Consider the following 25,978-nt stretch of genomic DNA (forward strand, 5'->3'; position numbering starts at 1 on the left):
AATTTTCAAAAAATAAAAAAATACACATGAATTATCTAATATTATCTAATGTATTATCCATTTATTTTTTTAATCAAACATCAAATGACTTTTAAGTTATACTCAATGAAAGAACAAATTATTTGAAAGCCAACATATTATTCTAATAAATCGTTTGATTTAAAGCAAAATTCTCAGAAACCTGATGTTCAGTAGTTGTTGTTTGTGGATGTGGTTCATAAGTGTTTCTCATTTGTAGGTTTTTATATAGATTAAACCATTGGTTTTACACTAGTCATTGTTGGGGCCTTTTATAACTTGCTGTTCAGTGTGAGCCAATGCTCTGTGTTGAAGACTGTACTTTGACCTATAATTGTTTACTATTTACATTGTGACTTAGATGGAGAATTGTCTCATTGGCACTCATACCACATCTTCTTATATCTATAAATACCTGTATATAGAAATGTATTTTTACCTCATGAAAAAATTTACAATTAATTGTGCACCATCCAATCTGCATCATTCCCTCTGATCCTAACATCACTTCATAAACCCATTTACCTGGAAAACATAATTACTTTGTTAGTCATTCTTTTATAGTTTATGGTGTCCATTAAGGAATTTTGTGATATGACTGGTCTCTCTTTTACGTACACTTAAAATGTTACTGAAAAAACAAAGGGCAATTTAGAGCTTGATATAATAAGATATGGACATCAAATACCATTGATTGATCTCTGCTTGTCCTTTTGGTTGTATCATTAAGTAGCTGTGTCATTGATAACAATACACTTTGTATAATAGGTTTTGATTATTCCCCAACTAGGGGCATTATGTTCTTTGGTCTGTGCGTCTGTTTGTTCAACAATCTGTTTGTCCTTCCATTCGTCCGTCTGTCAAACTTCAGGTTTAAGTTTTTTGTCAAGGTGAAGTTGAAGTTTTATTAATTTGAGACATAGTACACAAGTTCCCCATGATATGATCTTTCTTATTTTAATGCCAAATTAGAGTTTTGACAGTTCACTGAAGTTGAATGAATATAGAAAATGATTTTTGTGTTCTTGAAGTTGTGAAAAGTAGTAAAACATTATCAATTTGTGTATCTTTTTATCCCTTTAAAATTCATCATAACTCACATTGTGACGTTTCAGTTTTCTGTGAGATTTCCATGGTAAAATCTACTGAATGCCCATTGTTCAGTAATGCTCAGTGACAAGCCACTGTTTACCTATCTAAATATGTTTCAACAGAAACTAAAGAATAACCTACCCTTGAAGACACAACAGTTGGCTCGAATGGTACTAAAATTGCTACAACTTGTAACCTGAAAAATTAAATGTAATTTTATATCACAATAAATGTATAATTTTAATATTTAAATTGGACTATTATTTGGACATAATGTTATCAATTTGAGCATGGCAAATTGTATTTTCTCAGTATGTTTAGACAATAATTAAATTAAAAAAAATGTTGATGAATGAATGTAGGACTCAAGCTATATTGTGCCTACAAACTTATCTGTGTTTACCTCTTAACATTGTCAATCTTGTATCCTTATTGGTTGTTGGACTTATAGAAAAGCATTGAATAGATACAAAAGTGAAAATAATTCATTATCAATAGAACCACAATAACTTTTGACAATGCTGGTGTCAATTTACACTACTGTTATCCAATTAATAATCTTGTGTGTATTTGTGGTTCAGATCATTATTTGTACATATATTTTGATAATTTGAATTGTTACATCTCTTTTGTAATAATTTTACATTTATTTGTTACCAATCCCTTTTACTTCATGAGTTTATCTTTTTTTCAAGTAGCAGTGTAAATTTTACCTTATATATCTTTGTCCAGAATATGCATGAAAAATTTCCATTTAGAAATAAATCAAATCAATTAATTTGGCTAGTGAGCAAGCTGACAGATGCTTGTAAAACTTACTTCAAGTCTGTGCGACTCCACAGCTACTATCCCACTTCCACCGTTTGATCTGAAGTCAAACACAACTTCTGAAGGACCAATCCTTCCAGATGTGTTTTCTTTATTTCCTTCAAATATCAATGCAAAGTAAAAGTTGGTGCTTATAAATACTTTTGTGGATTGTTAAAAAAAATCCTAGACAGGAGGAGGTGATAAGTTTACCTACAATATTTTGTATCACTGCTATCCATTCAAAGTTCTATTGCGGACTTTTAAAATCACAACCATTAAATTTCTCTATCTGATATAGAAAGACATGCATGCTGAATATGCATATGCATTTCATTATAACAAAAACTCAATTCATATTTGCAAATAAGGATATTGTAAATTATAAACCCATGAATTTTCAAGTACATTCATCTTTTATTTCTATTCAATATATACCTTAAAAATAATAAACTGTTGGTTGATGTCTGTCATATCTATTTTAGTCATGGTTTATCATAAGGTCACATTGGGTTTTTTTTCTTTTTAGTTGATTCACATTTTGTTTTTTGTTGAGATCTTTTATAGCTGATTATTTTGCATGGGTTTTGCTCATTTTTGAAAGCTATACAGTGACCTAATCACATTAGGTTCCTTCAATCCACTTCAGTTGAACTCTGTTAGATAGTTGTTACTTTAGCAATCCTATCACATCTCCTTATTTCTTTTTATTTATGTGTATTAATACAGTCAAAGACAATAATCCTGTATCAGCCATCAGTCATCATGTTCATATCAGTCATCAGGCCTCATTAAACCCCAAAATCTGTGTTACGCTACTAAGTATATAATAAAGTGGATAAAAGATGTTTTTAATATCACACACCTCATCAACCAACCTCCAATTTAATCTCTTGAGATTGTATTTGAGTCTAAGGGTTGATAAAATCCCTACAATATTTTCTATAGATTTGTCTTACCTTTCTTTGCTTTGCTGTCAGATTTAGGATTTTCCATAACACTGCCAAGAAAATACTGTAAATTCATTAAACCTGTTGGCTTGCTAAAAATACATTACAAAACTTTAATTAGCAATTTTTTCACAATTTCTAAAATTGGTTTTTTGTCCCATTCAACAAATGAAAACTCTACTAAAACTGAACCAGGTGCTCCGCAGGGCGCAGCTTTATACGACCGCAGAGGTCGAACCCTGAACAGTTGGGGCAGGTATGGACAAAACATTCAAGCCTGATACAGCTCTGAATTTGGATTGTGATCAAATTTTTGACATTACATGGTTTTTTTTACACAAAACAAATGTCAAGATTTTACAAATCAATTAAAGATTTCTTCTTCAAACTTATTTAAATCTAAAATAAATTGTTGACACAGCATAGGTTTCTGACACAGAATGAATGTGGTCTAATGAACTTAAAATTTGTTTTTTTGCCTTTGAGCAATTCACTATGCTGTTGAATATTAATCCTCTCAAAAAAATGTTTGAAGAAATTTTCTTTTTATTTATGAAATCTGAAATGAGAAAAATTTAACCCCCCCCCCCCCCCCATTTTTTTTTCACATCCCTGTTTCCCTTTTTCCAAAACTGATATCAATTCAAATTTCTAATGGAGTTTGCAACAATAACTACTCTATTAAATACATCATAAAATATTAAAATGTAAAATAAAGTGCTTGTTATCACTGAATGGTAAAGATTGGTTGGTAGTAAAAGTGAATATACATTGTTTATTGTATAAAACAATGAAAAAAAACTTCATCAGCAACATTTTATATTGGCAATTTCCAATGAAGTTATTTACATAAAGTTATTGGCAAATAAAAATAGAAAATGACATCATAGTCATGTCTGGCAAATGTCCAACATACATTATCTAAAAACATTTTAGATAAGATAAGGAAAAAAAGCTTCATCAGCAACATTTTATATTGGCAAATTTCCAATGAAGTTATTTACATAAAGTTATTGGCAAATAAAAATAGAAAATGACATCATAGTCATGTCTGGCAAATTTCCAACATATATTATCAACTACTATTCTATACAAAGAAAGATAACTCCAATTGAAAATTAATTGCTATTGCACAATATTGTGCAATTAGATATTTCTTGCTATTGTGCAATACTGTGCAATTGAAAATTTCTTGCTATTGCACAATACATAATATGGAATCCTGATTTGGACCAACTTGAAAACTGGGTCCATAATCAAAAATCAAAGTACATGTTTAGATAAAGCATATCAAATAAGCCCAAGAATTTAATTTTTGTTAAAATCAAACTTAGTTTAATTTTGGACCCTTTGGACCTTAATGTAGACCAATTTGAAAACTGGACCAAAAATTAAGAATCTACTTACACAGTTAGATTTGACATATCAAAGAACCCATTTATTCAATTTTTGATGAAATCAAACAAAGTTTAATTTTGGACCCCCATTTGGACCAACTTGAAAACTAGGCAAATAATTAAAAATCTAAGTACATTTTTAAATTCAGCATATCAAAGAACCCCAAGGATTCAATTTTTGTTAAAATCAAACTAAAATTAATTTTGGACCTTTTGGACCTTAATGTAGACCAATTTGAAGACGGGACCAAAAATTAAGAATCTACATACATAGTAAGATTCGGCATATCAAAGAACCCCAATTATTCAATTTTTGATGAAATCACACAAAGTTCAATTTTGGACCCTTTGGGCCCCTTATTCCTAAACTGGTGGGACCAAAACTCCCAAAATCAAACCCAACCTTCCTTTTATGGTCTTAAACCTTGTGTTTAAATTTCATAGATTTCTATTTACTTATACTAAAGTTATTGTGCGAAAACCAAGAATAATGCTTATTTCGGCCCTTTTTTGGCCCTTAATTCCTAAACTGTTGGAACCAAAACTCCCAAAATCAATCCCAACCGTCCTTTTGTGGTCATAAACCTTGTGTCAAAATTTCATAGATTTCTATTCACTTAAACTAAAGTTATAGTGCGAAAACCAAGAAAATGCTTATTTGGGCCCTTTTTGGCCCCTAATTCCTAAAATGTTGGGACCAAAACTCCCAAAATCAATCCCCACCTTCCTTTTGTGGTCATAAACCTTGTGTTAAAATTTCATTGATTTCTATTCACTTTTACTAAAGTTAGAGTGCGAAAACTAAAAGTATTCGGACGACGACGACGACAACGCAGACGACGACGCCAACGTGATAGCAATATACGACCAAAAAATTAAAATTTTTGCGGTCGTATAAAAATTGTTGGTATAAGCTTTAAATCATAAGAAACAGTACAATAAAATCAGACACACAAAAAAGTTTGAAGAAAAATATTTTTCACCTTTTCCATCTTTGGTTCCTTCTTATTTGGTTGTTGAAAGGCAAATCCCTTACATTAATATACATTTGCACATATTTGTGCCACATTACAATTTGTTATAATTTAATGAGAAATGGTTCATAAGTCATTACATATAAGTATTAAAAATAAATATGAAGAAAATTTGTTATCATTTAAAATGCATTGCAATGTTTTACCTTGTTTCATACACAGCAGCTGTAGCCCCTTCTTCTTTATGATGGAATACAACATCAAGAATTTCTTTCAGGTAAGGATCTATAATAGAAACTGTCATAATGTAACCATGCTTATTTGAAACAAGAGTGCACACGCTGAAATGTCTCGCCTTCTATACTAATCATTGATATTATGTTGATAGTCCTAAGTAAAAAGCTAAGCTTTATAACAACTGTACCATAAACTTAACATTAACCAAGATAACTAAACAAAGACCAATGAACCTTGAAAATGAGGTCAAGGTCAGATGAACCATGCCAGGCAGACATGTACAGCTAACAATGCTTCTATACAACATATATAGTTGACCTATTTCTTATAGTTTAAGAAAAATAGACCAAAACACAAAAACTTAACACTGTGCAATGAACCGTGAAAATGAGGTCACGGTCAAATAAAACCTGCGCGACTGACATAAAGATCATTAAATATTTCCATACACCAAATATAGTTGACCTATGGCATATAGTATTAGATAAAAAGCCCAAAACTCAAAAACTTAACTTTGACCACTGAACCATGAAAATGAGGTCAAGGTCACATGACATCTGCCCGCTAGACATGTACACCTTACAATCATTCCATACAACAAATATAGTAGACCTATTGCATATAGTATGAGAACAACAGACCAAAACACAAAAATTTAACTATAACCACTGAACCATGAAAATGAGGTCAAGGTCAGATGACACCTGCCAGTTGGACATGTACACCTTACAGTCCTTCCATACACCGAATATACTAGCCCTATTGCTTATAGTATCTGAGATATGGACTTGACCACCAAAACTTAACCTTTTTCACTGATCCATGAAATGAGGTCGAGGTCAAGTGAAAACTGTCTGACAGACATGAGGACCTTGCAAGGTACGCACATATCATATATAGTTATCCTATTACTTATAATAAGAGAGAATTCAACATTACAAAAAATTTGAACTTTTTTTTCAAGTGGTCACTGAACCATGAAAATGAGGTCAAGGACATTGGACATGTGACTGACGGAAACTTCGTAACATGAGGCATCTATATACAAAGTATGAAGCATCCAGGTCTTCCACCTTCTAAAATATAAAGCTTTTAAGAAGTTAGCTAACGCCGCCGCCGTAGCCGCCGCCGTAGCCGCCGCCGCCGCTGGATCACTATCCCTATGTCGAGCTTTCTGCAACAAAAGTTGCAGGCTCGACAAAAATTACAAAATTCATGAAAATTGTAAAAATTTACTATAAAGGGCAATAACTCCTAATGGGGTCAATTGACCACTTTGGTCATGTTGACTTATTTGTAGCTCTTACTTTGCTGTACATTATTGCTGTTTACAGTTTATCTCTATCTATAATAATATTCAAGATAAAAACCAAAAGCTGCAAAATTTTCTTAAAATTACCAATTTAGGGGCAGCAACCCAACAACAAGTTGCCCGCTTGTTCTGAAAATTTCAGGGCAGATACTTCTAAACCTACTGAACAATTTTATCCCAGCAGATTTGCTCTAAATGCTTTGGTTTCAAAGATGTGAGCCAAAAACTTCATTTTCCTCTATGTACTATTTTTAGCCATGTCGACCATCTTGGTCCGCGGGCTGGGTCATCGGACACATTTTTTAAACTAGATACCGTAATGATGATTGTGGACAAGTTTGGATAAATTTATCTTAGTAAGTTTCAGAAGAAAAGATTTTTTTAGATGATAACAAAATTTGTAAAAAAATTGACTATAAAGGGCAATTACTCCTTAAGGAGTCAACAGACCATTTTGGTCATGTTGACTTATTTGTAGATCTAACTTTGCTGAACATTATTGCTGTTAAAAGTTTATCTCTTTCTATAATAATATTCAAGATAATAAACAAAAACGACAAAATTTTCTTAAAATTACCAATTTAGGGGCAGCAACCCAACAACGGGTTCTCTGATTCATCATTTTACCCCCATGTCAGGTTTGCTCTAAATGCTTTGGTTTCAGAGATATAAGCCAAAATCTTCATTTTACCCTATGTTCTATTTTTAGCCATGATGGCCATCTTGGTTGGTTGGCAAGGTCACCGGACACATTTTTTAATGAGAAAAGCTCACTTGGCCCTTCCGGCCAGGTGAGCTCAAAATGTAAACTTTATCTATAGAACTAAAATATCATATAATTCAGAATACATTGCATATATATCCTTTGTATTTTAACTAACACAAAATTTATACAGTGTTATTTTATTTGAGTTCTTATACTACCTTCTGAACCAGTATCCTGATCTTGTTCTGATCTGACATATAGCCCTCCCTTGTATGCTGCTTCAGCCATTTTCACCTGTAAATAAAAGGTATCAAAATCAGACAACTATATTATCATGCACAATTCAATATGTGAATAAGCTGCTTTACTGATTGTGCTTAAATTTTATAGTGAAAGGCTTTAGAAAGATTCAAACAGCTAACACCAAGATTAACATTAATATCATCTATCCCTATTTGTGTCGATGTCAGATGCACTTTGATATGTACATTTGTAAACCTTGAATACTTTAATTCATACACTAAACAGTGGTGGGTTGAGATCAACAAAATCTTTTATAACATTTATTGCTACTGAGTCTGATTACCTAGAGCTGCGATTTATTCACAGCTTAATTTGACTTCTCAAACCCCAGCTTCAACATGCATGATTTATGAAAACTTAATCGTGATGAGTGTATACATAGTATTTAAATCTGTATAATGTTCATTATTGTAACTACATTTACATGCTTATCACCGTACGGCCTTTAACAACGAGCAAAGCCCATTACACATAGTCATGCAGCTATAACATTTTAAACAAGAAAACTACTGGCCTAATTCATGTACGAAATAACAAACAAAATTCAAACTGCAGTGTAGACCTGTTGCAATTAGTATCCAAGATATAGTCTCAAACACAAACACTTAGTTAAAATTGATCTCTGGTCAATGACATGTTAAATAGACAGTAGTCTATAGACATTTTTATTTTAATTGCTTTGATGTTGATCTTTTTTGCACCAATTGCTTTAAAGAATGATTGTGAATTTGTGATCATTGTATATATAATGAATATTATTATTTATTTCAGCTTTGGGCACTATGAGAAATTAAATACTATCCTTTATATGAAGACTGTATATTGACTATTGTCCCTTAATTTTCTTTTCACCGGATTGTGTAGTCCAAGTAGGAAGGCGTCCCAGAAAAAAATTAAAATAGCCTTGCCAGACGTCATAATTATTTGGACTACGGATTGTGGTGTTTTTAATTGTATGATATCTTTGGACAGATTGGGGACAACCCACCAAATGGCACATACTCATCGGCCTACGAAAACTTGGAAAACCTGATCATTCCTTATTTTGTTTTGTTTTGCAGTCACCCTATTTTTGTTTTGTTTTGAAGTCACACTTGACATGCAAAATATCAGATGTTGGCCTTATTTAATCAAAATACATCACGTCGTCTGCTAAACTGTAACACTAACAGTAATTTTGTTTGGACTTGAATATATCACAACTTTACGACGCAAATTTTACTAAATAATGGAAAACTATTTGTCAACATACAACTATAAGATGTGGCTTGATAAATATCAAGTTGTCATTAGTCTATTCATTTTAAAATATTCTTGCAGAGATCACCCTATTTTTGTTTTGTTTTGGTACACTTGACCAGTGATTTGAACCAGGAAGTGCCTAACAACTCAAATTTATTTAACCGGAAATGGTTACGCCTGAAGTACTATTTTCAAATCCATTTCAGCATAAATATTCGACTTGCAAAGAACAAACCATTTTAAGGCTCAAAATAAAATTTAACTTAGGATGCTAATCTATCTATTGCAAAGACGAAAAATAAGAAAATATCAAATATTATAATGCTTTTGAGATTACTACTCGTGGGAGGCCATTTTCGCCGGTGTGTGTATTTATCAGCAGATTGAAACCTCACGAAGAATATTCACAATGGATGAAGAATATGATGTTATTGTTCTTGGAACAGGACTAAAGGTATAAACGTTTGCTAAGCAAATAGATAAGACGTGTAAAAAGACATAAATTTCTGTAATAAATGTCGTTATCAGAAAACAGTCTATCATCAGTCTTGTGTGATGTCATCACTGAAATTATCATGTGTTTTGGTTACAATACACAAAATGAAATGTACAATTTGCGAGACAGATTAAATGACATAGCTATTGGTCAATATAATTGCGAAAATGTTCAAAATCCGTTTAATGATAAACCATCGATAATACAGCTGCGGAGGCTGATCTGCCGACATACATTTGGTGTATTGATTTTTGTAAGCTTCAGTAATTAGAAGCCCTTTACTCTGATTTATGTATAAAATTTCATAGGCCTGTTCAATATGTCAGTTAAAGCTTGATATAAACATAATTTTGAATGTCTCTTTGCATTATTTTTTTTTTAATATAAAGCCACACCCCCTTACTCTATATTGTCACAAATCAAATAATCAATACATTCCATGTATAAGAGTCAGCATCTTTATGGTTTACTTTTATAAGGAGTTATTCAATAAACAGCTGACACTTCTGATTTAAGTTGACACAGACTTAAATCTGGTTAAGATCAAGTGGACATTGTCATGATTGTCATAAAAATAAAACAAGTTATCAATAACATAAAATAACCTGAATTTAATAGACAATATTAATTTGAACTAGTACATTTGCATTAAATGGTTATTGCATACAGTATTGAGACAATTAACTTACAAAAAAAAAGATTAGAGTGACATTGGTATTCACAGGGGGAAAAGACCACATAGCTCGCTGCTGTGTATTGACAGTTAAGCTTGTATTTTTGTCCATCTGATGAGTTAAGCCTTTTTCAACTGATTTTTACAGTTCGTTCTTATGTTGTACTGTTATACCACTGTCCCAGGTTAGGGGGAGGGTTGGGATCCCGCTAACATGTTTAATCCCGACACATTATTTATGTATGTGCCTGTCCCAAGTCAGGAGCCTGTAATTCAGTGGTTGTCGTTTGTTTATGTGTTACATATTTGTTTTTCGTTCATTTTTTTACATAAATAAGGCCGTTAGTTTTCTCGTTTGAATTGTTTTACATTGTCTTATCGGGGCCTCTTATATCTCACTATGCGGTATGGGCTTTGCTCATTGTTGAAGGCCGTACGGTGGCCTATAGTTGTTAATGTCTGTGTCATTTTGGTCTTTTGTGGATAGTTGTCTCATTGGCAATCATACCACATCTTCTTTTTTATAAGCTACATGTTATGTAGTAATGTGATCATTGTAAATTTATGAGAGTCTTTGATTGTTACAGCTTAAATTTTACATTTTATCAAACCTACCACTTGTATGATAGTTTTTTTAGTAAAAATTTATTACATTGTTACTGATTGTACCAAACCAGACCAATTCTTAACAAGCAGTAGCTTCTGTAACCGTAACTATTTTTTTGGCATTTAAAAAATAATCTTTCAAATGAAATATCTTATCTGGTTATCTACAATTTATGCTTGTACAACTGCTTAAATATTTTACTGTTGGTTGCCAAGTGGTATGGTCAAATCATGTTTTTGTACGTCATATAAATTCATTCTTCTACTATGCATGCTTTTTCAATGGAAATTGTGATGTCACAATGCATTCTTAATAGCACGGAAACCCATGAGACGAGGATACATGTATACTCTCAAACATCTATTCTGTGTCTGTATATGTAACAGACAAATCATGCTCCATAATATCAAATAAAATATTATATAGGATAAAGCACATAATAAATATGACTTGGTTTACCCCACAAATGTACAGCATTCATGTACATGACAAATGATATAAATAAAACATAAAGCATAACAAGTGAAAATTAAAAATGTTGGAAGAAACTTTTTGGTTTGTTTTCCAGATTTTACCGTCTTACCAGTTATACATGAATTTAACTTCTTTTTTTTTAGGAGTGTATCATAAGTGGTATGATGTCAGTTATGGGAAAGAAAGTTCTTCACATTGATAGGAATTCTTATTATGGAGGTGAAAGTGCATCAATCACACCACTGGAAGATGTAAGTATTCATGTGGGAACTGTTTACTCAATATGATCTCTGACCAGCGGTCTCATTAGCCCAATAAAGAATGGTGCTAGGCTCTTGATGTCTGTAGCCTCACATTTTTGTCCTTTTAGCCTTTAATCTAAAAATAACAATCATTGCGAGTTTTTTTTATACATGTATTTATTAAGTTGAATATTTTTGTATTTGGATTAGATTTTTTTTAATTGAACATTGGCAGGGTGACATCAAGTAATTTTAATTGAAAATCTAGGGTGATACAAATTTTTCCTAAACATATTTAAGGGATAATTCTAGGTGATAAACTCACCCTTTTTGCCAACTACATGTATGGTAAGTGCTGATCAAAGCAATTTAATTATTTCAAACTTTTGTCACAATGGCAAGTCATGAAAAAAATATGGTGTTTTCTTGTGATCGAATGATTTAATAAACTAAAGCTACATATAAATCTCATTGAAATGAAAATAAACACGTGTCTTTTCTTTATACCTTTAGGTTTACAAAAAGTTTGGAATGGGTAAACCAGCAGAAAAACTTGGAAGAGGAAGAGACTGGAACATAGATTTGATTCCTAAGTTTCTCATGGCTAATGGTGGGTAGCTATTTATAGAATTATTTATAAAACAATGAGACAACTACCTTCCAAAAAACTGTTGGTTACCATGGTTACCATACAAGCTTGGTGAAGAGAGTGTACATATATTTATATACGTATTTAGGAATAATTGTTCTTATTTAATGAAATGATTTCATACTTTCTTAGTAAGCATGAAAAAGCTTTCAGTTGAAAAATCGGATGTTGCAAATTCATAATCATCTTAGCTGACATACTTAAATAATTTTATAATTGATCCGTACTGGAAAAGTTCTCAGTTCAACATTGGTCAAAATTCCTTGTCCTGTTAATTTTGCTAAAGTAACTTCTTTAAAAAAGGATATATATATATATCTTAGAGAACAATATAACATTTTAGCACTCCTGACAGCTTAATTAATATGCTGTCTTGAGGTGGAAAATATCCTTTCACACTTGGTGCAGTAGTAGAACCAACCTGTCTGTCTCAACTAGAGGCTCTCAAGAGCCTGTGTCGCTCACCTTGGTCTATGTGCATATTAAACAATGGACACAGATAAATTCATGACATAATTGTGTTTTGGTGACGGTGATGTGTTTGTAGATCTTACTTTACTGAACATTCTTGTTGCTACAATTTTCTCTATCTATAATGAACTTGGCCCAGTAATTACAGTGGAAAACATTTTCTAAAAATTTACAAAAAATTATGAAAAATGCTAAAAATTAACTATCAAGGGCAATAACTCCTTAAGGGGTCAATTGACTAGTTTGGTCCTGAAACTTATTTGTAGATCTTGTTTTGCTGAACATTATTGCTGTTTACAGTTTATCTCTATCTATAATAATATTCAAGATAATAACAAAAAATGGCAAAATTTCCTTAAAATTACTAATTCAAGGCAGTAACCTAACAACGGGTTGTCCGATCCATGTGAAAATATCAGGGCAGATAGATCTTGACCTGATAGACAATTTAACCCTGTCAGATTTGCTCTAAATGCTTCGGTTTTTGAGTTATAAGCCAAAAACTGCATTTTACCCCTATTTTCTATTTTTAGCCATGGCGGCCATCTTGGTTGGTTGGCTGGGTCACCCCACACATTTTTTAAACTAGATACCCCACTGATGATTGTGGCCAAGTTTGGTTTAATTTGGCCCAGTAGTTTCAGAGGAGAAGATTTTTGTGAAAGATTTCTAAGATTTACGAAAAATGGTTAAAAATTGACTATAAAGGTCAATAACTCCTAAAGGGGTCAACTGACCATTTTGGTCATGTTGACTTATTTGTAAATCTAACTTTGCTGAACATTATTGCTGGTTACAGTTTATCTCTATCTATAACAATATTCAAGATAATAACCAAAAACAGCAAAAATTCCCTAAAATTACCAATTCAGGGGCAGCAACCCAACAGCGGGTTGTCGGATTCATCTGAAAATTTGAGGGCAGAAAGATCTTGACCTGATAAACAATTTTATCCCATGTCAGATTTGCTCTAAATGCTTTGGTTTTTGAGTTATAAGCCAAAAACTGCATTTTACCCCTATGTTCTATTTTTAGCCATGGCGGCCATTTTGGTTGGTTGGCCGGGTCACGCCACACATTTTTTAAACTAGATACCCCAATGATGATTGTGGCCCAAGTTTGGTTTAATTTGGCCCAGTAGTTTCAGAGGAGAAGATTTTTGTAAAAGTTAACGACGACGGACGACGACGACGGACACCGGACGCCAAGTGATGGGAAAAGCTCACTTGGCCCTTCGGGCCAGGTGAGCTAATAATCACAGCCTACATTATATTTCTGGACAATTTACATATTCAATTAATCTTTTATGATTTAATAGTATTTATATTTTGTAGGACAATTGGTAAAGTTGTTGGTAGGTACTGGTGTGACCAGATATTTAGAGTTTAAATGTGTAGAAGGAAGTTATGTGTTTAAAGGTGGTAAAGTGTACAAGGTCCCAGCTGATGAGAAAGAAGCATTGACTACATGTAGGTATTTGTTAGTAAAGTTAAAGAATGTAAAGCAACCTCTAAATGCCATTGTATTAAATGTTGTTGTTCCTTGGGAGACAGAATTACACATGATGTGGCCTTGGCACTAGAAAACCATAGAACTGTCCAAAGAATCGTATTGGTTTTCATTAATTTTGTGATGCATCACAACATCAGCATTATTTTTTAGTGAAATATAGTTTCTTTTATTGATTTTATATGCATACATGGCATATGTATACATTAGTTTCAAACTACAAACAAACAAAATACCAACAGCAATAAAAACAAGAAATGATGCTCTTATCAAAATGTATTTTCACCTTATTTATATACAGTCGACTCTCGTTATCTCGAAGTCAGCCGGACCAGAGAAAAATTTCGAGATACACATACGAAAACCGGAAGTTTGACAGAACAAGGGACACAACTCTTGCTTAGCTTGGTAAAGCTAAAATAAATCCGGGTGAATATTGGAAGGAGATCGATATTCTGGTATCAAATCGATGTACTTGTATGTCAAGGTCTTTCATTATTATAATAACATTATTTTTACTTTTTCAATTGTTTCCGTTACAACCTTTTTCTATGGCTCTTATCCGAGAGAGTAATTTCCAATCAATAGTTTCGTTATTCAGGTCGTTTATAGTTGACAAAATTGTTTATTCTTGGATACAAGAGACTTTAGAAAATTTAGATTCCTCTTCATTTTGTTTTATCTCACTCTTTCTTTTCAAAATAAAATACAACAAGATTAAAGACGCCGATTGAGTAGTTTTTAGGTGATCATCAACGGAAGTTATAATCCTTACTTTATACACACCCAAGCTCATTAGTGTAAATCACAATTAATTATTTTGTAAACATTTTATATACTTTTTCATGAACATTAACAATGCATCACTAATTATTTATAAAAAAATTATAAAAGATAATCTTAGGTAAACACTCGGGGAAATAGCATGTCATAAATCAATACAGTGGTCAGTGACTGGAAATTTAATTACACGTGTATAGTCAGATTAACTCTTCAATCCATTTAAATGGCGGAGGTCATATTTTGACATATGTGTACTAGTTCGAGATAAATAATGAATTTTTAATGCTTTTGTTAACCTTGGGATCATAAATTTAGTTCGACTCAACCGAAATTTCGACTCATCCAATTTCGACTCATCAGGAGTCAAATTACATACATTTATATGGAACAAATTTCGGGATCACGTGAAAACTTCGACTCATCCGAAATTTCGAGTCAACCGAGTTCGAGACAACGAGAGTTAACTGTATTATAATAGTAAGTAAATAACTTTTGCCTGCATATGTAAAGTACAAGAAATGGTAGAAAGATTTTCAACCACATAATTGAATATAACTATATCCAATTAAATCAATTTCCATCATGACCATTTTTCTGTATAAAAATGTTTTACACAAATCAATATTTCCTTCCATTTTTGAAGAAAAATATATATTAATTTAAGACTTGAATGAATAACATAAGTACCGCACCTGCTAAACTACATTTATTATTCTATTTCAGCACTTATGGGACTATTTGAGAAGAGAAGATTTCGAAAGTTTTTGATATTTGTAACTGAATTTGACTTAGAAAACCCCAAAACATGGCAGGGTGTAGATCCAAAACTAACCACAGCTTCAAAGTTATATGAAAAGTTTGGTCTAGATAACAATACAGCTGATGTTACTGGCCATGCTTTAGCTCTTCATCTTAATGAGGCGTAAGTCTAAGTAAAAACGTAAAATAACAAAAATACTGAACTCTGAGGAAAATTCAAAACAGAAATCCCTAATCAAATGGCAAAATCAAAAGCACAAACACAAACACATCAAACGAATTGATAACAACTGTCATATTCCTGACTTGGTACTGGTATTTTCTTATGTAGAAAATGGTAGATTGAACCTGGTTTTATAGCTAGCTAAACCTCTCACTTGTATGACAGTCGATTCAAATTCCATTTTATTGATATCGGTGCGTGAACAAAACAAACAGACATAATAGGTAAAAATGTAAAAAATACAGCAGTCAACATTGTATTAAAATCTTAATCATTAAAAAACAAACAAATATGTAACAAAGATGCACACAAAGCCACGCTTTATGGATGGAAGTAACACCAAAAGTCATATAGACAAAACACATTAGCAAAAATGATAGACAAGAATACAAGAATATCATAAACAATAATGACAGTGTCTTTGGAAGTTTAAACTGTGCCTTGGGGTTGAATTTGTTGTCTCATGATGAACTTCAATTCAAATGATAAATTTGTAATACTTTCCAAAAACTTTTTTAGATTAACCAGTGTTGTTGCCTTATGTACATCTATCTTTTATATAATTGTAATCTTAACAGCGATTGTCAACTTGCAGGTACAAGGATCAGCCATGTCTAGATTTAATTAACCGAGTGAAGTTATATTATGAATCATTAGCCAGATATTTGAAGTCTCCTTATCTATATCCACTGTATGGTTTGGGAGAATTACCACAGGGTTTTGCAAGGTATGTTTACATCAATCATATCTTATTTGTTGTTATAATTTTTATTCTGCCAGTACTGTTGATTACAGGCTGTTTAGCCACCTGATCAATAGGGTTGTTTAGATCTAAAGCCAGCACTTGACATTTGTCTCTATCTTCAGCATCTGTCTGAGTTTACCTTTAAACAAACAATTGTTCTCCTCTGAAACAACTGGGGCTAAGGAAACTTAACATAGTCATCCTTACATATGTGGTCAGTTTCAAATTAACTGCCTTCTTTGTAGATATTAAAGTTAAATATGATAAAAGATTAATTCCTGACAAAACGTGTTAATTGTAGCAGTTCTTTTGGGTTATTGGTCAATAAGTGTTCATGGTAGTAAATTTATAAGCATAAAAGAAGATTGAATTTTACCAGTTTTAAACCTAGGCTCTTTTTTCTCTGAAAGATCATGAAAAATCTTAATCTTTATAAATATTTTGATATGAGCGTCACTGATGAGTCTTATGAAGACGAAACGCTCGTCTGGCGTACTAAATTATAATCCTGGTACCTTTGATAACTATTTACACCACTGGGTTGATGCCAATGCTGGTGGATGTTTCGTCCCCGAGGGTATCACCAGCCCAGTAGTCAACACTTCGGTGTTGACAAGAATATCAATAATGTGGTCATTTTAATAAATTTCCTGTTACAAAACTTTGAATTTTTCGAAAAACTAAAGATTTTCTTATCCCAGACATAGATTACCTTAGCCGTATTTGGCACAACTTTTTGGAATTTTGGATCCTCAATGCTCTTCAACTTTGTACTTGTTTGGCTTTATAAATATTTTGATATGAGCGTCACTGATGAGTCTTATGAAGACACAACGCGAGTCTGGCGTACTAAATTATAATCATGGTACCTTTGATAACTATTTACACCACTGGGTCGATGCCAATGCTGGTGGACGTTTCGTCCCCGAGGGTATCACCAGCCCAGTAGTCAACACCGAAGTTGACAAGAATATCAATAATGTGGTCATTTTAATAAATTTCCTGTTACAAAACTTTGAATTTTTCGAAGAACTAAAGATTTTCTCATCCCAGGCATAGATTACCTTAGCCGTATTTGGCACAACTTTTTGGAATTTTGGATCCTCAGTGCTCTTCAACTTTGTACTTGTTTAGCTTTATAAATATTTTGATATGAGCGTGACTGATGCGTCTTATGAAGACGAAAACACGCGTCTGACGTACTAAATTATAATCCTGGTACCTTTGATAACTATTAACATAGTGGTCCTGATATATTTTACAAAACCTATAATTCAAGCATACGATTATATACTGTAGTTCTAAGATTTCACTATTCAATAAGATTGAGCAAATTTGTTTTAGACAAGGCCAAAATTTGAAAGTTAAGGTAAGCCATTCAAATTTTAACAAGTTAGTTTGATAAAAATGTTTTAATACTATTTTCAGATTAAGTGCTATTTATGGTGGAACCTACATGTTAGATCGACCCGATGCTGAAATAGTGTATGAGGATGGAAAGGTAGTAGGTGTGAAAGCCCAGGGAGAAGTAGCTAAATGTAAAATGGTTGTTTGTGATCCTTCCTATGCTACAGACAAATGTAAAACTGTAGGAAAGGTTGGTATTGTATTAATATGATTCAAATGTACTATTCTATAATTCCTATTTAGTGAATGTTGAGGTTGTCACTTTTCAGAGATAACCAGTAACTCAAGAAAGCAATAGAAATAACTCTTATCCCTTAAACTTTGTAATTTAAATTGTTGATATTATTGATATTCTAAAAATCTTGTTTTAAAGTACAGTGTTTTCCACAGACTTTAAAGCACAATGTAATAGGGCTATTACATTTTACCTCTGTCATTTTCTGTGCTATTGGACCCACCAAAGCTCTACCATTTTTTTCGAATGGTTAATTTCCTGCAACCACCTGTAAAATTTTGATCACCGGATTATCTGTTGATTTGTAAAAGAATTTTATCCTACCTAACAATGCCAAATATAAGAGGGACCAGATCAATGAAAGAATAAAATGCTGCCCCTACACATAACTATTACAACCAGATGGATTTTTTTTACTAAAAAGATACAGAAATTTAATGGATGGAGAAATTGAAATCAGTGGCAATTACTCAAGAAATCATTTGCAAGCTTATAAACAATAAATGTACTGTAAAAAAGTGCATAAAGATCCAACCCATGGTGAAATCAATATAAACTCCAACTACCTTGAACTTTATCTTAAATGTTGCTAAATTATTAGGAGATTGACAGTTGACAGTTAAGTTACAATAATTGTGTTTACTATTTTAGGTAATCAGAGCCATCTGCATCTTGGATCATCCCATTAAAGATACAAAAGATTCATTATCAACACAAATTATTATTCCACAGAACCAAGTCAACAGAACACATGGTAACATTATTTATCCTAATACAGCTTATAAATATGTTATCATTGATGATTGTAATCAATTCAGTGTTAATTATAAGTTAATTCTACATAATGGAAGAATTATTTATATTTGATAATCATGATAATTGTTGAATTGCAAAATGAAAGATAGTACACTTGTTTGAAATAAACATAATCGAAAAGGTTTTAAGACGAATCTTCCACATGCAAATGGTTTTCTCACTTGAAAATTTGATAAGTTTATGCGGTCCTCTCACTTCAAAGTTTGATAAATTTATGCATGTAATAGATATCCTTTACACATTTCTTGTTTTTATTTTCATGAATGTTGTTAACTGCATTGCTCACATTAAATAAGCAATTGCTTCACAAGCATTTGACTCTATATCTGATGTTTTCTTGCAGATATTTATATTAGTATGATATCAGCTACACATTTTGTCGCTGCAAAGGGACATTACTTAGCCATAGTCAGTACCACTGTAGAAACAAGCAATCCAGAGGAAGAAATTAGGGTAGCATTAGACCTAATTTCACCTATAGAACAAAAGTGAGTTTGTAATTAAGTTTCTTACAGTAAAATGCCTTCCAAATATCCATTGCTACCTAATTGCAAAGAAAATAAAATAGTCCGTCAGAAGGGAATGATAAATGGCTGACTCATGTTAAGAGAGAGCCATATCTCTTACACGTAAAAGACACCCTTGTAGGTTACATGAAAGAGCAGGCTAATGCTGCAACAAGGCAGCACTTTCACTTGCAAAGTGGAAAGAGATTAATATAAGTTCCAAAAAAAAACTTGTTTCCCAATCTACTATAAATAAATGTTTAAACTAAATTTCTGCTTTAAAAATCAATCTTTCATTAATTGATTTGACTGTACAAAAAAAGGCTATTGATGAATAGATACATGTACCAACACTAAATAATTAATGTTTTAAATTTTTTTCTGTGTGCCCATTCTGTAAATATCCATTAAACTGTTTTCCTACATAATATACATTTCATTTCAGATTTGTGTCAGTGAGTGAATTAAAAGAACCAACTGATGACGGATCAACTTCTAAAGTAAGATTTTATTTTATGATTTAAGTTTATGTTATGACAAATGTAGGAGTTAAACTATCATTATTATTAAGTGTAAAAAATTAGAAAGTTATATTATTGTTTTGCTTTGACAGTTATAACACATTTCAAACACTATTTGACACAGTTAAAGCTTGGCAATAAACAATTAAAACATTTAATTGTACCTGTATATTTAATATATTCAAGTTTAACCATTGTTGCCATATGCTACAGGTGATTTTGCTTTCGTATTAAGTGAATAAACAAGTGATTATTTCAATTTGTAGGTTAATTATTTCTTATCAACAATTTCTTTATATGCAGGTATTTATTACAAAGTCCTACGATGCCACATCACATTTTGAGACAACTTGTGCAGATGTAATTCAAGTGTTCGAACGAGCATATGGAGGAAAGTTTGACTATGATAAAGTACAAAATACAGATCACGAAATGTAACATAAACAACATAATAGACTTCAAATTTTAACTCAATATGTTGTGATAAAGGGAAGCAATTCATTGCAAAATTATGATGCATTTGGTATAAAAATATATTTGTCTATTTATTTGCATCTTTTTTATTTGGTGCACTGGCTGAAACCAATGAAATATCAGTATTTTGTTTGCTTCTTGTTAAAAGATATGTTATTTTGAGAATCTATTGGGGAAAGAAAATTATACTTTTATCTTCCCTAGTTTTGTTTGTTTATAATTCAGCAGTTGTTTTTGAACAGAACAACTGTATAGAGTATAGAACATTTACAACAATTTGAAAACTAATATTAATTTCCATTCCATACATGAAATTTCTTAAAATTTACAATCTTTTTATAAAAAGTGTTCAGATTGATCAGTGTACATATGCTATGGTTTATTAATAAATTATTTTTATGTCTCTTTGTCCATTGACTTGTTCTAACAAAGTTATATATAATATGTCATTATCATATTTTGTACTTGCATGGCACAACTTTGTCTGTTGAGGAGTACATTTGATATCATTTTATCATCTGAAGTATTTTATGCTGTATAATGATCAAATAGGAAGATATGAATTAACAATATAAAGTAACATAATACAAATGCTGTTGGAACAAGGTTACTTGATTGAGGATCAATATATACTGTCACAAAGTCATGTAGTGCATCTGTGTTAATTGTATGTTTATAACTTTCACACACCTAAAGTGCAATAAAAGTAGGTTTATATAACATTTTTAAACAGGACCTGTGCTCCGTAAGAAAGCATTTCAAATTATTTTGATTTAAAATTATTTAAGCATTCTCTCAAATCCATAGAAACTAATTGCTTACCACATAATTTATATGACTTCAGCACTGTAAAATTGTGTTAATTCTTTTCTCTCAAATGAACATTTTAGATATGAACAAAATGGAAAACTAAATATTATTGTATATGCTACCTCCCTGGCATAATGTGATAAGGATGGAAATGGTAAACTAGGCATAGGTTAAGGATTAAACTTTTTTTTTTTTTTATATATTTTGTAATTGGATTATGCTTTCCGTTACTTTGGATTATTTTTATTGACTGTCAATTGCAATGACATTTAATGTGTTTATTAGTCATTGTAGTTCTGTCCTGTCTGTGCCAAAACAGAGGTACCCTTTTAAGATGTTAAAGCATGCTCAACTGCTGAACTAACGGATAATAATACTTTTAACAAATTCTATCTAAATTGCTTCAAATACTTTTATGATAATTCCAAAGGTTCTATTTCTTACATTTTTACCAATGGACCAAATTTATATTTGTTATTATTTATTAATGTGAAATTTGTTTTTGCTATAATAGATTATGAACACATTTTTAATAAAGCACTAGAATGATCTACAATACCTATACATATAAATGATATCATATCAATACATGTTTTATCACTTAATGCCAACTCCTAAAACCAGATTGATGTTCACAATATAGGTGTCTTATATATAGAACAATATTTCATTTACAGAACACTTAAATAACAGTTATCCTATATGTTTTTAAATTCCCCCAACATGCACCAAAAGTCCTTGCCATCAAATCTGTGGAGCTGACAGTCCTATAAATGTAAACCACATTTTACAATTGACTTCCATGTTTTATGGTGAAGTCTGTACATGTGTTATCATTAAAAGACTTAATAACAATATAAGATAGCAGAGAGTGTCATTGTAGTAATGTATTGGCACTCATACCACATCTGTGTATATCTATTGGGTATTGTAGTCATTTGTATTGTTTTATGGAATCAAGGATAACACAACCGAAAACTTTTCATTTTTTATTGGAAGAGTTGCACTACCATTTAGGCTGTAATTAGTGTTATTTTAAAACAAAAATCCAGTACACATCTGATAATAGTTTAAAAAAAATATCAAAATTGAGTGCATTGAATAATAAGAAAAAGAAGGTGAAGGATTTGAATAAATAATATTAAAAAAAAATGACTTAGCTTGCTAGTAATTGACTTGAAAAAGTCATGGTTATTGTCAGTAAAACTTAAATGTGTACTGTATATCATTAGAAATAAGGATTTACATTATAAATGTAAGCTATGAGATTAGCTATGTAGCCTATAAAATGCTGATGTAAAAGAAAAAAAGTAAGGACATTTACTGTAGTTCGTAATGAAAAAATTGAAAATGCTATTATTTGTAAGAAATTATAATTATGCTTTATCACATTAAATATGTCAGAAATTATTAAAAATCATAAACATGCTATTCTCTAGTTTGTTTGTTTATTCCATAAAGTTTGTGAATTATTAGTGAAATGACCAATGAGACCCAGTATTTTGTGATAAAATACATACTAATAACTGATAGCTAACATATATATATATATATTGAATTAGTTAAATAATGCTAATAGGAATTCTTTAGTAGCACTGTGAACAAAACTCATAGAAGTCAAACCATATGTATCTACAGTGTCATAGGCAGTGTAAGTATTAAATGCTGGTTGTTTATATTTAATTATGAAATTTGATGTATAGTTTTTGTTCCCCACCTGAAAGGGGATATGGAATTGGGATATTTGTCAGCCTCTCAATCATTAAGTGTTATCAGTTCCACATTTCTCAATGAATGTAGTGACATTTATTTCAATAATTTACATCATAAATGTATCATAAAATTAGGTCTTATTAATAACATCATGGTATTTGTAATGTAAATTATTGGAAAATTTGCATTTACATCTACATTTCCTATATGAGTATTTATGTAAGCCATATATTGGACAAGTTCTTTAATCACACACACGTTTCTGGAACAGCCTCCATCTAGTTCAATCAATATCCAAGAGGAAGCCAAAGGATAGCATACTGTTGAAAATTAAAAGCCTGGCATTGTTAGGCTAAAAGAATCGCTCTTCTCAATGACAACTGAAATGAAATATCCACCCTCTCGTGGGAAAAATTTGGTTGATTATATAGGGAATCACTGGAGCGGGCCCCCTTAGGTCAGTCAGCGTGCCCCCCTTATGGATCCGCCACTGCAATCAATCCACTAAATTATCGAATTAGTTTCTCCCAAAACGTTTGAGAATACACTGAACTGCCCATACTGAAAATTGCAGATAAAATGTAATCGAGTCAATACTAAACCATCAACTCGCTAGTGACCTATGTCATTAATAGAACACAAACAGTGCCTCATGAGGACAGTTGGTCTGCAATTACCTGAACTGGCCTTTTTAGCACTTTGATTCAAGCATCACTGATGTGCCAAATTATATGCTTGTTATCTTAGCACATAATGATAGTAAATGATAATGATACAATACTGTGTCTTATGCATCATATCTATTAGGAAAATGGTGATATTTATAAATTTTATAAATTAACTGTTTACAAACTTTGATTTTTTCGAAATAATTGGGCTTATCTTACCCTGAAATATATTAGTTACACTGGCTATATTTCGAAAAGCCTTTCGAAATTTTAAGTCCTTAATGCTCTACAATTTCGTATCTTTTTGCATTTTGAACTTTTAATTCGAGTCGATGATGAGGTTTATGGCGTACAATATGTATATTCTGGAATTGAACTTTCTCATTTCTACTCATAGGCTTGTAGCAAACTTTTGATGATCTTTGTACTCATGGGTAGTACTTCATTTTCCACAGTGGCTTAACCCGGGTTAGCTCGGTCGACGCTTCCAGTATAGGCTCAGTCGCTTCATTTGCTGTAAATTCAGCCGCCGGCGCAAATAGGCATATGCTTCCCTCGCCGGTCTTCACTCACCGGCAAGCAATCAGCCGGTCATAAAAGTATGGCAGGAAGCTTGATTTTAGATAAATTGTCGGAATTTGAAAGGTGAAGATTTATTTTTTTCAATCAGACTATATTATATGAGACTGCATTGGTCAGCTTTGACGATAATAAATTGCCATGCTATATTTTATTTTCAAGTTTATCAAGTTTATGTCGGAGAAACGTTTTTATGATGAATAAGGCCTAAGAAAAAAAGATAGCATTTTAAAGATATATATTTATATTGTTAACAGGTTCATTTTTTATATTCCCTAGCTTGAAGAGCAAAACAGTATAAATTTGAACTTCTGTCGCCATCTTTATATCAGCCGGTTCCACTCGTTTTATTTTCAGCCATATTTAATCCGGTCACGTGATAGGGCGAACCGGGCATAGCCCAACCTAGAACAAATGAAGCAGCCCCATTACAGAACTACAACTGATAACAGTAGTATAATAAACAGCTGCGCCATGAACGCATAATACGCCCGTTGTCTTTTGTAGAAGTTTTATGCAAAATCATAAATGGTTTCTTAGGTTATTTTGAATCTGTTCAAAGTTTTGATTTTTCTACCCTGTATACCACATTGCCTCACATTCTCATTAAGAAACAAGAATGTGTCCAAAGTACACGGATGCCCCACTCTCACTATCCTTTTCCATGTTCAGGTCCGTAACTAGCCTCTTTTAATAATGAGGCAAAATATATTCGCCGAGCGTAGCGAGGCGAAAAATTTTTGGCGAAGTGTCTGGGGGCCGCTCAAGGCCCCCAGAAGCTTTGAGTAAACTAACGCAAAATCATGCATTCTGAGCGTTCCACGGACTCTTTCTTACATTGAAACGCAAATAATCTTTAGCTATTTTTTCGACAATATTCTGGTCTCAATGCAAAAACATAGATTCATTATAATTTAAGACTTTTAGGTTTTAGGGGCAATATTAAAAGACCGATATGTAGGATAAAGTAAAATTCGTATTTCTCATAATCATTAATACCGGGTCTGTCTGTCTGCTCTTGTCTTGTATTGTGCTGACTTTGATGATTTTTTTTTTATGACTAGATTTAAATATAGTGACAGTGCAGTATTATACTTTAAGTACTAGTACTGCTTAATTCGACACTAGGGACCATCTTGACCTTTTTTTACAGTATTAATGATTCTTTTATTATTGAGTACCCTCCAGCAAGATGAAGAACAGGAATAAAAATTTTGACCATTGATCATTTGTATTTTTTCATGCATTGACTTTGTGTGCGATAAGTTCCCGTGTATGTTTACCCCATATTCCTTTATTTTCTGTCTGAACACGACTTTATGCAAGTTTAACCCTTCAATGTAAAAGGTCATATGGCAATACATTGTTGTTGTTTTTTTCAAATGATTTGGTACTACCGGGAAATCGGTGGTCTTACTTAATTTAAACCATGTCAGCTATGTAGTTTTGTCCACAGGCGCTTGGGTATATATGATACATATATATTTTTATTTTTTGTTGTTGTTGATCAAAATAGTCAATTTTCTATATTTATAATACATATGTATCACTTTTGTGCATGTCTCAGAGAAAATACCCAA

The 25,978-nt window shown here is 32.0% G+C and overlaps 2 protein-coding genes across 2 annotated transcripts in view; one reads left to right on the forward strand and one right to left on the reverse strand.

Moving 5' to 3' along the window:
• Window positions 1-9,204, reverse strand: part of LOC143063182 (E3 ubiquitin-protein ligase RNF123-like) — a 45,282-nt gene extending 36,078 nt beyond the window's left edge. Inside the window, exons 1-7 of the mRNA XM_076235175.1 lie at window positions 9,049-9,204; window positions 7,712-7,787; window positions 5,445-5,523; window positions 2,877-2,959; window positions 1,930-2,036; window positions 1,252-1,306; window positions 458-543 (exon numbers count right to left, since the gene is read on the reverse strand). Coding sequence (XP_076091290.1) covers window positions 458-543; window positions 1,252-1,306; window positions 1,930-2,036; window positions 2,877-2,959; window positions 5,445-5,523; window positions 7,712-7,781 — 480 coding nt within the window. The 5' untranslated portion in view covers window positions 7,782-7,787; window positions 9,049-9,204. The remainder of the gene's footprint in view (window positions 1-457; window positions 544-1,251; window positions 1,307-1,929; window positions 2,037-2,876; window positions 2,960-5,444; window positions 5,524-7,711; window positions 7,788-9,048) is intronic.
• A 141-nt stretch (window positions 9,205-9,345) lies between these two features.
• Window positions 9,346-22,869, forward strand: LOC143063173 (rab GDP dissociation inhibitor beta-like). The gene is made up of 11 exons (XM_076235166.1): window positions 9,346-9,492; window positions 11,432-11,539; window positions 12,044-12,140; window positions 13,985-14,119; window positions 15,666-15,864; window positions 16,520-16,651; window positions 18,098-18,266; window positions 18,963-19,065; window positions 19,471-19,615; window positions 20,079-20,133; window positions 20,458-22,869. Exons 1-11 carry the CDS (start codon window positions 9,448-9,450, stop codon window positions 20,590-20,592), a joined length of 1,323 nt encoding a protein of 440 aa, XP_076091281.1. The 5' UTR covers window positions 9,346-9,447; the 3' UTR covers window positions 20,593-22,869.
• Window positions 22,870-25,978: the final 3,109 nt, after the last annotated feature.

The sequence above is a fragment of the Mytilus galloprovincialis genome, chromosome 1 (assembly GCF_965363235.1).
Source record: "Mytilus galloprovincialis chromosome 1, xbMytGall1.hap1.1, whole genome shotgun sequence".
In the NCBI taxonomy this organism is placed as follows: Eukaryota; Metazoa; Mollusca; class Bivalvia; order Mytilida; family Mytilidae; genus Mytilus; species Mytilus galloprovincialis.